Source organism: Passer domesticus, chromosome 24 (assembly GCF_036417665.1).
Source record: "Passer domesticus isolate bPasDom1 chromosome 24, bPasDom1.hap1, whole genome shotgun sequence".
NCBI classification, from domain to species: Eukaryota; Metazoa; Chordata; class Aves; order Passeriformes; family Passeridae; genus Passer; species Passer domesticus.
The window spans coordinates 4373846-4386197 of NC_087497.1; the positions used below are offsets into that span (position 1 = coordinate 4373846).

Here is a 12352-nt window from a genome sequence, read left to right on the forward strand (position 1 = left end):
ATCCCGTGATTCCAAAGGGATGGAGCTCGACCCCTCAGATTCGAGGCCACCCCATTCTTATATTCCAAGGGGATGGAACTCGACCCCCCTCAGATTTGAGGCTACCTTCCTTTTCCACCTTTACCATTCCGTTATTCCAAAGCAATGGAACCCAAAGCCCTCAGATTCGAGGCCACCTCATCCTTTTCCACCTTTAACCAACCCTGCAATTCCAAAGGGATGGAGCTCAACTCCCTCAGATTTGAGGCTACCTCGTCCTCTTCCACCTTGAACCATCCCGTGATTCCAAAAGGATGGAGCTCAACTCCCTCAGATTTGAGGCTACCTTGTCCTCTTCCACCTTGAACCATCCCGTGATTCCAAAAGGATGGAGCTCAACTCCCTCAGATTTGAGGCTACCTTGTCCTTCTCCACCTTTAACCATCCCAAGATTCCAAAGGGATGGAACTCGACCCCCTCAGATTCGAGGCCACCCCGTCCTTTTCCACATTTAATCATCTCTTTATTCCAAAGGGATGGAACTCGACCCCCTCAGATTAGAGGCCACCCCATCATTCCAAAGTGATGGAACTCAACCCCCTTAGATTCGAGGTCACCCCATCCTTTTCCACCTTGAACCATCCCGTGATTCCAAAAGGATGGAACTCAACTCCCTCAGATTCGAGGCCATCCCGTTCTTTTCCACCTTTAACCACCCCGATATTCCAAAGGGATGGAACTCAAAGCCCTCAGATTCGAGGCCACCCCGTCCTTTCCCACCTTTAACCACCCCTTTATTCCAAAAGGACAGAACCCGACCCCTCACGCTCCCGCCCCCCCCGCTCCCCTCAGGGCTCCGCGGCCGCGCGCGGCTCTCGCGAGCGGTGACGCCATCGGCGCGCGCGGGCGCGCAGGCGCGGCGGGCGCGCTGTGTCACGGCCATGGAGTACCTCATCGGCATCCAGGGCCCCGACTACGTCCTGGTGGCCGCGGACACCGTGGCGGCCACCAGCATCATCCAGATGAAGCACGGTGAGACCCCGCGAGGCGCCGGGGCGCCGCGCTGGGCCGTGGCCCGGGAGGGTGCCGTGGTGTGCGCGGCTGGGGCGCGGCGGGCCCGCGGCTCGGGCTGAGGGGAGGCTGAGCACGGCGGGCAGATTCTCGGTGTGTGGGCGCTGCAGGGCCCCTCAGCGAGCTGTGGGGGCTGTAGGAAGTGCCAGGCGGCCTCTGGAGCGGGGAGACAAAGCGGGGCTGAAGTCGCCGCTTGCTGCGGGTAAAGTCCCCGGTCGTGGCCGGGTGTGAGCGCTCTGTGTTGGGTTCTGAGCTTAATTTACCTGTTCAGGCCTGTGATCCCAATCCTCGCTCTGAACAGCAATGTAAAAGTGTTTAAAACCCGTACAGGGATAACGATGTGTGGCAGGAGGTGCTCACTTTGCCTAATTCAGTGGTAAAACGTAATTAATGGGAGAAAAGGCATTATGGGGACTAAAGGTATCAGTGAAATTCGCAGCACAAGGAGCAGGAGCCAGACTGAAACATGGCTTTGGTTTCTTTGTCAGGTAAAACATCTAGGGTGTCACCAAGTCTCTCTAAAAAAATTATTTAAATTCTCTAAAATCAATTTTTTTTTCCTGTTAGGCTGAAGCTTGTTGCATTCTAAAGACTGTGCTTTAGTAGCTCTTTTTAAAAAAAGTTGTAGAGCAGAAGATTGCTAGATCCATAGAAATGAATATAAATAAATCTATATAAAAATGTTATAGCACTGCTTTTACATCAAATGTTTCACTTCAAGTCTGTGATAGCCAGTTGGAGCAGTGTTAGAGGCTGTGGTACATACAAAATAAAAATTTAATCACTTTAAATAATGTTTTTTAAGTTAATACTGGTTCCAAATAGGGTTTTTTCACAACCTTTAAGAAATATGTACTTTGAACATAGGATTTAGTTGGTTTTGCTGGAGGGGGGAACCCATAAATTTCAGGTCTATATTTAGACTATTTATTTGTAAATCAGTTTCAGCCTGGAGAAGTTTTGAGGTGACCTAATTGCCCTTCCAGTACCTGAAGGGAACCTGCAGGAAAGATGGAGAGGGACAATTTACAAGGGCCTGGAGTGACAGGACACAGGGAATGGCTTCCCAGTGCCAGAGGGCAGGGATGGATGGGATTTTGGGCAGGAATTGTTCCCTGGCAGGGCGGGCAGGCCCTGGCACAGGTGCCCAGAGCAGCTGTGGCTCCCTGGCAGTGCCCAGGGCCAGGCTGGCTGTGGGGCAGTGGAAGGTGTCCCTGCCCATGGAAGGGGATGGGCTGAAAGCTCCTTTCCAACCCAAACCACTCTGGGATTGCAGGGCTGGGCAGTGGCAGTGGCTTTCCCAGACAGCAGCTCCAGTGCTGAGATGACTTTTGACATCATTTTAGAGGATTGTGACACTTGGTGCCTGCCTTGCAGCAGGGATTGTTCAGCACCACTCAGTGAGCTCAGAGGGGGAGGCTTGGTGTTTGTGCAAGGATTTCCCTTCACTCCAGCAGCTGCTCAGTGTCTGCCTGGGCTATCCAAGTGCCAGCTACCTGCTCTGGTGACAGGAGGCTCTGTGAGCTCAGGATTGTCCTCAGCACTGTCGTTGCAACAGCTTGGATCCCCTCAACACAAACTCAAAACTGTTTTAAATTGCACTTACGTCTAAAAATATGGATTACTGATCCTTCATTTCCTGCTTATAGGTCAGCTTCATTGTGATTTATAATCTTTAATTTTCATTCTCTTTGGTGGTTTGGTTTTTTCCTCAAAAAATAACAAGGAAAAGAAATGTTTCTGGAAAAGCTTCCTTCACATAAGCTTCTGGTTTTTGGGACTACAGGATATGAGTAAAAGGGCATCATTTGACATGGATTTTTTTTCTTGATTTCCTAAGATTGCTTTTGCTCACTGTGTTGATATTTCAGCTTTATATAAATTACTTGCTTCTGTGGCAGAATATTTGAATAAAGTTTAATAGTCACTGAGCAAAATCCTTACTCCTGAAGGAAGCAAACCCTTATGCTTTGAACACAATATTCTGTGTGAAGCTTTATTCTTTCCTACCTTGCTTCTAAGGTAGGAAACGCTTTCTATTTCTGGAATGCCTCCCTCCTGAAGGGCTTTGTTTCTCTTTAACAGTTCTTGTGTTCTGTGTCACCAGCTGTGAGACACCAAATGTCAGTCTGTGTTCAGAAAGGCTTTTTTTCATGGTCATGATGCAGTTATCCACATCTCTTTCTTGCTTCTGTAAAGTCCTGATGTGTCATGATATTGGCAAAATAATTTATTCTTCCTGGTGACCATGGCTCTCAATGTTATTTTTCTTTGCCTAGACCATGACAAAATGTTTAAGATGAGTGAAAAGATCTTACTGCTGTGTGTGGGGGAGCCTGGAGACACGGTGCAGTTTGCAGAATACATCCAGAAAAATGTTCAGCTCTACAAAATGAGAAATGGTGAGTGAAGCAGGACAGGCCCTGGGGTTGGGAGCAGAGCTAAGGTGGTTTCCAGGTGAATGTTGGTGGAGAGGGCTGTTCTCAAACCTTCTGCAAAGATTTCTGCATTTTTAGTGTTCAGCAAAGGTGACAATTCAGGCAGGATGCAGAATTAGAACCTGGATTGTACAGTATAAATTAAATGGTTTATCCAAATCCTGGCAAACTTCTTTGCAATATAAATGACACAAATGTTTTACTGACAGACTTACTATTCTCCTAATATGTCCATTGCATGCTAACTGTCACCAGTTCTTCTGATATATTGGACAAAAAAGTCAAGCTACATGTCCTTAATACTTTAATTTTTTGAAGCCATGTATTTCTATGGTCCATACAAATATGAACTACCCAAAGTCTGAGGGCCCTGTTTATGCCTGTAGCTTTCAGAATAAATCAGAATTAGACAAAAGGCACTACATTTTGTCACTAAAGAGCATTCTGTTATTTCAAAAAAGGCATGGGAAGGTGGGAGGTGAATCATGAATGATTTGGGCTGTTAGCAAATAAATAGTCCCATTTCTTCTCCAGGTTATGAATTGTCTCCCACTGCAGCTGCAAACTTCACCCGGCGAAACCTCGCGGACTATCTGCGGAGTCGGGTGAGTAAAGCTGAGAGATTTGGCACAGGCTTCCAGGAAACATTTCCATCCTCAAATAATGGAGTCTGAAAAAGTGTCTTTAGTGATGAACTTGAAACTGGTTGCTCAGGGATGTAGTGGGGTCAAGGAAGAACTGGATGTGGCATTCAGTGCTCTGCTGTGGGTAACAAAGGGTTGAGGGGTGACAGGTTGGACTCGATGAGCTTGGAGGTCTTCTCCAACATCACTGATTCTGATATTCTGTGAGTTCACGTTGCTGAAATAATGTCTTAGTAAAATAGAGCTTGATTTGCTTATTTTAAGAACTTATCACATCACTTATCAATAACTGATACAGGCATAGACTTAAAATTCCAGCCTTGGGCCCAGTAAACACTTTGTCACACGCTGCAGACGTGAAGTGAATGAAACTTCTTGAACATCGAGATAAGGTTGTGAGTTTTCATGCAAATGCTCCAAATCCGTTTAATCTTCTTGGAAAATGATTTCATAGAGCAAAGCTGTTTGATGTACTTAGGAAAACAAGTGCCTTTTGTAAACAGCAACATGAGACTTTTGGTAAATACCACATCCAAGTTGGGGTTGTGTTTTCAAGTTACTGTACTGCAATTAGCAATGTTTCCCAGGGTGATTTTTTTCAAAGTATGAAAAGCTGCTGTGAGGGGGCAAACAAACCTTTAATGATCTAAGGTTAGGAAGCATTTCATTGAGAAGAATGTTAATGTGCTACATGAAAGAAAACAGGAAGAAAGAGGATGTTGAGAATGAAGTCGGTCAGCTCTGTCAGGAAGAGAGTGTGGGTTAAACTGTGTTGCTGTTCTAGCAGTGCACTGCTCAGGCCTGAAATCAGGTTTTACACTAGCAAATAAAGGCCAGTATTAACCTCAGAGCTGTATTGTTGTGAACTATATACATGTGGAGTGAAAATTCTTCCAGAACTGATGCACAGGAACAGCCAGAGATGATTGTTCTCCTTTCTGACACACATCACAGCTGCAGGTAGAAATTTTTTCTTGTGGGTCCCTTCCAATTCAGGATATTCTGTGATTTCACACTGCTCTTCTGGTTTAAATGGCTTCATCCAACTGCATGGCTGGCAGGTGATGGTTGGCAGTGATGCTGTTTGCTTGAGCTTGTGTTGAGCTGTGATTTGGAAGGTCTGTGTGTGTTCTGTGCATTCCTGTGCAGTTCTCGAGGCTGGTGTGAAGCAGTGATGCTGTTGGGGCCTGGCCCTGGTGCTGATGGCTCATCTCAGGGACATCTGACCTGCACAGATCAGTCTGAGTGTCCTGTCCTTTTCAGCAGAGGCAGCTATTTCTTACATATGGTTTAAAGTACCTTTAACAGGCTTTTTGGTAGACCTGCCCATCAGGAGGCACCACTGACGTGGCACCTTTGTCTTCCTCTCTGCCACGTCCCTTGGGGCCTGATCCTCCCTGTGGCTCCACTCCTTGCTGAGCCCACGCCTGTCTTCCAGCTCACCTTCTCCAGATGGGCAGCAGAGTGGGGAGGACACTGACAGAGGCAGATGTGTTTATTTACCAGAGACAAAACGCTGCTCTGGTGCAGATGGCGACGCCCCAGGGCGCGCGGCGCTCTCTGACACTGCTGTCACACTACACTGATCTCCACATTGCAGGCAGGAGCTTTTTTCTCTAACTTAGCACTTCATGGTTTGTTTGTGGCATTTAGAATTTGACAATACAAGCCTTGCCATGAGAGTTGGGGTTTTTTCCCTATGAATTTTGTTACATTTTCATCATAATGTTTGGGATACGAGAAGGATTAACGCTGGTGCTTGAAACTGCATAAGGGATTTCTGGAGGCTACTGATGTAATCATGTGGATCATGAAAATAAAAATTAAAAGGTAAAACATGCCACCACCTCCTGTTAGGAGTGGGAAAATAGTTGAGAAGTAAAAGGTTTGATGGGGAAAAGGTAGTTTGTTGCTTTATTGGCACTCACTGTGTAAAGATGTTATAGGGAGGCCAGAAGGTGTATGAAAGGGAAGGTTAAACTGCAGCAGGACTTTCTCAGGCATTTAGACTCTTGTTGTGGCCAAGGTCAAAACAGAGTTTGTTCTGCATTGTTCATCACCATCTGATGGTGATGATTTTGTTTGATTTTATTTAGGATTCCCATGACTCCTGTAGTCCAGATTCTTGATATCCTGGGGACAGCTCACAAGGCAGTGCCTTGAAATTGTTCTTCTGGTGGAAAGTCTCAAGTGTAATGACACTGGGCTTGTATCTTAGGGCCATTACATCACTGCTGTCTTTGCTTCTACTTCACAGTCACCATGTGGTTTTTCATGACATTTCTCTTTTTAAAACACAAGATTTCTGCTCCAGAGCAGGATCTGAAAAGAGTCTTTGTGATTTGTGATCAGGGCAAACCTGGAAGGTGCTTTGGCTTTCCTGGAGGTGAGTGGTGCTGTAGTGTGTAGTGGCAGGACAAGGGTGAATGGCCTTAAGCTGAAGGAGAGCAGGGTTAGATGGGATATTGGGAAGGAATTATTCCCTGTGAGGGTGGGCAGGCCCTGGCACAGAGGGCCCAGAGAAGCTGTGGCTGCCCTGGATCCCTGGCAGTGCCCAAGGCCAGGACACTGGAAGAGGAAGAACCTGGAAGGTGTCCCTGCCCATGGCAGGGGGTGGAATGGGATGAGCTTTAAGGTCCCTTTCAACCCACACCATTCCAGCATTCTGTTGTTACCTGTTCCAGCACCTCACCTGGTTCATGTGCTGAAGCCAGTGCAGGGTTTGGTACACTGACCTCACTGCTGAGGCTGTGTGTGTGTGGCGGGGGGAAGTAGGAAAAAAGGCCCCTGCCCTCCAAAGGTGATGAAGTTCAGTCTCTGATTGTGATGCTGTTTAATTATAGGTGACAGGGTCTGGCTGGATTCCAAAGGCAGCTTTAGCTCCTCTCCCCATGTCCACACTTGGCAGGAGGCTTCCTTGCTCCCACCTTTCCCCCTCGCTGTGACTTTGGCTTCCGCCAGATGTCACAGGGCTGTGCCACCACCCAGCTGGGCTCGGGCTCTTGGGCACAGCTGTGCTCTTCAGCTGTAAATTCTGAACTATTTCACACATCTCCTCATTGCTGTCGTTATTTTAAATCAAACAGCACCAAGTGCAAAACTACTTGGGATGAGAAATGGTGCTTCTGTAGGAAGGGAAGTTTGGGTTAAAAAAAATGTCCTGGAGTGTTAGCCATCACTCATTTGATGGGCCTTTAACCACACCAGCCTTGTAGAGAGTTGAGAATTGTTGGCATGGACCAAGTTACAGAAGTCAAGAAAGGCTGCCTTTGGAATGGACAAAAGGTTTGGGATGTACAAGAAATTCCAGTCCCAACATCGAGGTGTTATGCTGCAAATTTCATTTATAATCATGGAAGTTGTAAACAGATTATGTATATTTGCTGATGTTTAAATCCTGCCTTTCTAGAATAATAAGGCATGGGGGATAATTATTCACATTTGAGGTTTAAGAAGTCTCAGAGACCATTAGTGGGAGAACTTAAAACTGAAAATCAGTTTACAGATGGGTTTAAGTCTGTATAACACCATTTATTTATGGTTGAGTATCTCGCATATGCCAATGTTGGTAATTCCAAGTCACACAATAATTTGAGTGATCTTGTGTCATGGCTCTTAAATATCAACTTGTGTGATGTTTCAGAATAAATAAATGATGAAATACAGCCTAATTAAACCAATACAGCTGCATGGTAACTTCTTTCCAAATATTCTTGGATGCTTTGAAGATTAAATCACACAATTTAAAGTGATGTTTTATATATAACTGTAGCCTGCTTTATTCTTTCATACTGTCTGAAAGTAAAAATATAGTGGCATGGGATTTTTTTTTTCTGTGTGTGGAAGTTTACTGCATTGAGTATCAAAATGCACTTTTTCTATGATGCAGTTAATGTTTTGGCTTTAGGGTGAAATTTTGTTTGCTTTTTTAATCTGGTAGTTGCATCATCTTTTTTTTTCTTATTTTGTTGCTTTGTTGATCCAGGTTTTCCAGCAGTTTGGAGCTATCCTGTTAGTACAATTAATTTAATAAGAAACATTGTGTAGATATGGAAATACTGGAAGTATATAAAAGCTGCTTTTAAAAATACATACAATGCCCAATTTTTTTTCTGATCCTACATTTAAAAATAATACAGTGCATGTGTGTTTCATGGTTTTACAAAGTACAGATCTTGGAAGGAGATGTAGGAGAAGAAGAGATGTCTGATTTATTCATGATGGTGGAACACTAAACCCAGAACATGGAGTAAACTGCCAAATATTAAAGATTAAACTTGGTACATGCAATAAAAACCAAATTGCCAGTGAACAGGACACTGTGTGTGACTGCAGTGTGTGAGAGCTTTCATACGTGCTGTGCTCCCTGGGAGGGGGACTGGGGAGAGAGCAAAGAGCAGGTTACATGAACAAAGAGTTCTTAGAAACTGCAAAATGTTCACGTTGTGCTCACGTGTCAGCAGTAAAAATCCATAATTTTTATGTTGAGGGGAAAGAATCTGGCATGGAGACTGCATTCAAGTTTTTTAAAGTTTGAGTGTGTTGTGAAAGCTGTAAAAAAAAAACCAAACACAGTGGAAGAGTTCTATGTTTTTATTTGCTGGTGCATGTTACCAGAAGACCTGATCACTTTTAGCTTGACACCCACAATGTGCTGCAGACAAGACTGGTGCAGCATTTTATGATAAGGAATTGGGTAATCAGCTCTGCTGCTCCCTGGTGCACGGGAAATCAGGATTCACAGATCTGCTGTGAGTGCTCTAACAAAAACATCCTTTCTCTTGGCAGACCCCTTACCACGTGAACCTTCTCCTGGCTGGCTATGATGACCACGAGGGCCCTGCCCTGTACTACATGGATTACCTGGCAGCTCTGGCCAAGGCTCCCTTTGCAGCACATGGATATGGAGCATTCCTTACCCTCAGCATCCTTGACCGCTATTACAAGCCAGGTGAGTGGAGCCACTGGACAGGAAAATTCTCCTGCTTCAATTTAGGCCTTGAGTTTATTAGCCAGTGAGACTGACATTTGCTGAATCAGGTGGCATTGCTGTGGTGCAACAGATCAGAACTTGACTTTTTGTTAGATAAATGGAGCTCGAAAGGTTGCCTTTGGTTTTGCTAGCATGGTAACAGAAAACTAGTTAACTCCTTAATTTTTTTCCCCTGTTTGCAGCCTACAGACTGGGAATAAAGGACAATTCAGTTATTCTAAAATATTATTAGACTTTCCGGGACCATTGGCAGCTGGTAGTCTGCTTTTAATAAAGAACACTTTGACAGCTCTATCTTCTTTCTTGTCTGCTGGCTCTGACATGTACATTTTCCCAGAGTATCAGTATTCAGAGGTCAGTCCCAGATCCTATTGCTCCATATCTTGGATTGGCTTTGTGTATGATAAATTAAAAACATTCAAATGAAAAGGTATTCCTAGCAAGATCATCTCCAGCACTCTGAAGTGGTGGTGATGAGTCACAGAGTGTGGAATGGTTTGGGTTGGAAATAACCTTAAAGCTCATCTCATTTCACCTCCTGCCATGGCAGGGACACCTTCCACTGTCCCAGGTGCTCCAAGCCCTGGCCAGCCTGGCCATGGACACTTCCAGGGATGCAATGGAGAGGTTTTAGACTGATTCACAGTTCTGTGCACTTGGCAGCTGCTCATCATAACTCTTGCACATGTTTGTACCTGTCTAAACTTCTAGTTTAGACACATAATCCATTGCCAAGGAATATACATGGCCCCATCCCCACTGTGCAGATAAGGAAATGTGCAAAGCACAGAATATTGTTAATCTGACATCTTTGGCTTTAGCTACAAACTATTTGACTCCTGTGTGCAAAGCTGAGTTTAAGTTATTATCTCTGCTCTGAGATTAGAAATCCTTTCATCTACCTCCTTCAAGAAATGCAGCTATAAACTGATCATTTTCATTTAACTTGCCTGAGCAGTGGCTGCAGGTCTGGAACTAAGCCTAGAAAGAAGTTTTAGACCCACCAACCCTGTTTGTTTTCTAGTCGTGTCCCTCAACAGTCTATTGTTCCATTTTCACCATTCCTTGTGGAACAGAGGGAAATAATGAACTTCATTGTCATGGCTTGTCACCCCTATGGAGTGCTGGATTTTATCCTGAAGTGTGAGAATAGCAGGAGCATCCCACACGTGCCTGGTCCTTTATTGAGCTGATACCCAGCAGGAACATCACACTAAACCCATCTCCACCTCCTGCCCTGGACTCGCAGCCGGCCGGGGCAGCTGGAGCTGATTTAGAGCTGCAATAAACTGCAGGAGAGGGAGGTGCTGGGCTCCTCTGAGCCAGGCCTGGCCATGGGAGGCAGAATTCCGTCATGCTTCCCATTCCCTGTAACAAATCGATTCTCAATGGCTTGTTGGGGCGTGAGCACTGCGGTGCAGGGCGTCCTCGGGACATCTGGAAAGTGTTTTCTGTGAGCTGGGAAGGAGAGGTTTTGGTGCTCAGCTGAAAAGTCGTTTAAATTTAATAAAAGTTTCTGTGGAGAGAGATGGCTTCTAATGAAATCAATCTGTGGATGTTTTCCCTTTCAGGTATCACACGTGAGGAAGCTGTGGATCTCTTAAAAAAATGTCTAGAGGAGGTGAGTTGCTGAGCTCAGGGCCTGATGCTCCTGAGAAAGGAATGTTTGTTTGCATTCACTCGCTGATCCTTTCCTGTTCCTCTTGTCGCGTTTCTTGCTGCCTTTGCCAGAAGGGTAATAAAGGCACTGGCCAGATGTGGAATAGCTACTGAGGAAAAGGATTTACAGGCAGTTGCATTGCCTTTGCACGGTTCACGTCCTCCAGAACATAAACTTGAGCTTTTTGCGTGCTTGGCATAATACTGATCGAGACTTTTTCCTCTTATGTTTCTTCTGAATGTACTGCAGCATGCTTGTCACTTGTGTTACACTTAAGAACTCTTAGAAGCATATACTAATTCTTTTCCAGCTTGTGAAGTGATATCTGAGGTAAAGCCTTGACCTCAAAGTTCATGACCAATTTTAGTGTCAACATAAGACTCCAGATATTTCAGACACCAAGGCTTTTATTGTAGGAAAATAGTCTTTATCCTTGTCTTTAAGAGATTGATTTGAATGTAACATCAAGAAGTGCTCTGAAGAGGTCCTGTCTGAAGTATCTTTGTGATATGTATGCTTTGTGTCCAAAATTTTAGCTCTGTTTGAAGTATCTTTGTGATATGTACACTTTGTGTCCAAAACTTTAGCCCACACTAGTTTTAATGCTTAAATGTCTTCCCTGTTAACAGGCCTGGTTATTTTGCATCTCTGCACAAGGTTTGTCTAATGTGAACCATCTTACAACAAACTCCCACTAATTCACTCCTGAGCAGTGAAAAAACCCCCTCTAGTTCCTAATATTTTGGGTCACTAGAACCAGGATGGAAATTGAAAGTATATTCTCCTCTTTTATTGAAGCTTTGAGTGAATCTCATTCCTTCTTTTTGTCTTTGAACAGCTTCAGAAACGCTTCATCCTCAACCTGACCTCCTTCAACGCCCGGTTCATTGACAAGGAGGGCATCCATGAAGTGGACAATATACCCCTTGCCAAAGTGGAGTCCTAACCCCCAAGATCTTTCTTCAGTAGTCTTGTTTTGTTCTCTCTTGGTTTTTTTTTTTCTATTCATTTGAAGCACACGAGTAATGTACTGCAGTGGGAGCTCGAATAAAGCCTGACATTTATATAGCCAGTTTTATCTTTTTATTCCACTGATCCTTCCTGAGAGGATTTGAGTAAATTGTTCCACAGTGAAAGTGAAACCTGATTTACAGTTCATGGGGGCACATTCAGGTTATTTATCTTTCCTCTTCTGAGATTTTACTGCTCTCCAAATTTCTTATTTGTGGGAAAACTGTATTTTTAGATGACATTGTGCTGTCATCCCTCTCATCACTAAAGCTCATCAGACCCCAGGCAAGTGGTCCATGCCAAATGTGCAGCATCTACATTATTTTTTCAAAGATGTTACCACTTTTTGCTGTATAAAATATTAATAAGGTTTTCAAAGACCTAATTTGCTTTTGATAGAGATTTTTTTTCACTTGAGATAGATTGATACAAAGATTTCCAAGTAGAACAGATTTTAAAATGCACTTTTAACTCACCTGGCAATGGTTCTGTTACTGGGAAAGAGCATTCTGCTAGCACAGTGGGTTCATAACTACACTAAATAGAATTTAAGTAG

General features: G+C 44.4%; 1 protein-coding gene across 1 annotated transcript; it reads left to right on the forward strand.

Moving 5' to 3' along the window:
* Positions 1–857: 857 nt before the first annotated feature.
* On the forward strand, positions 858–11853 carry PSMB2 (proteasome 20S subunit beta 2). The gene is made up of 6 exons (XM_064398334.1): positions 858–1011; positions 3330–3452; positions 4023–4093; positions 8921–9083; positions 10697–10746; positions 11624–11853. Exons 1-6 carry the CDS (start codon positions 921–923, stop codon positions 11729–11731), a joined length of 606 nt encoding a protein of 201 aa, XP_064254404.1. The 5' UTR covers positions 858–920; the 3' UTR covers positions 11732–11853.
* Positions 11854–12352: the final 499 nt, after the last annotated feature.

Bases quoted from the DNA above. Each gene is read 5' to 3' on its own strand.
- PSMB2 (XM_064398334.1), top strand. From the start codon at position 921: ATGGAGTACCTCATCGGCATCCAGGGCCCCGACTACGTCCTGGTGGCC. The intron at 1,012-3,329 runs GTGAGACCCCGC...TTCTTTGCCTAG, and splicing joins CATCATCCAGATGAAGCACG to ACCATGACAAAATGTTTAAG. The intron at 9,084-10,696 runs GTGAGTGGAGCC...TTTCCCTTTCAG, and splicing joins TGACCGCTATTACAAGCCAG to GTATCACACGTGAGGAAGCT.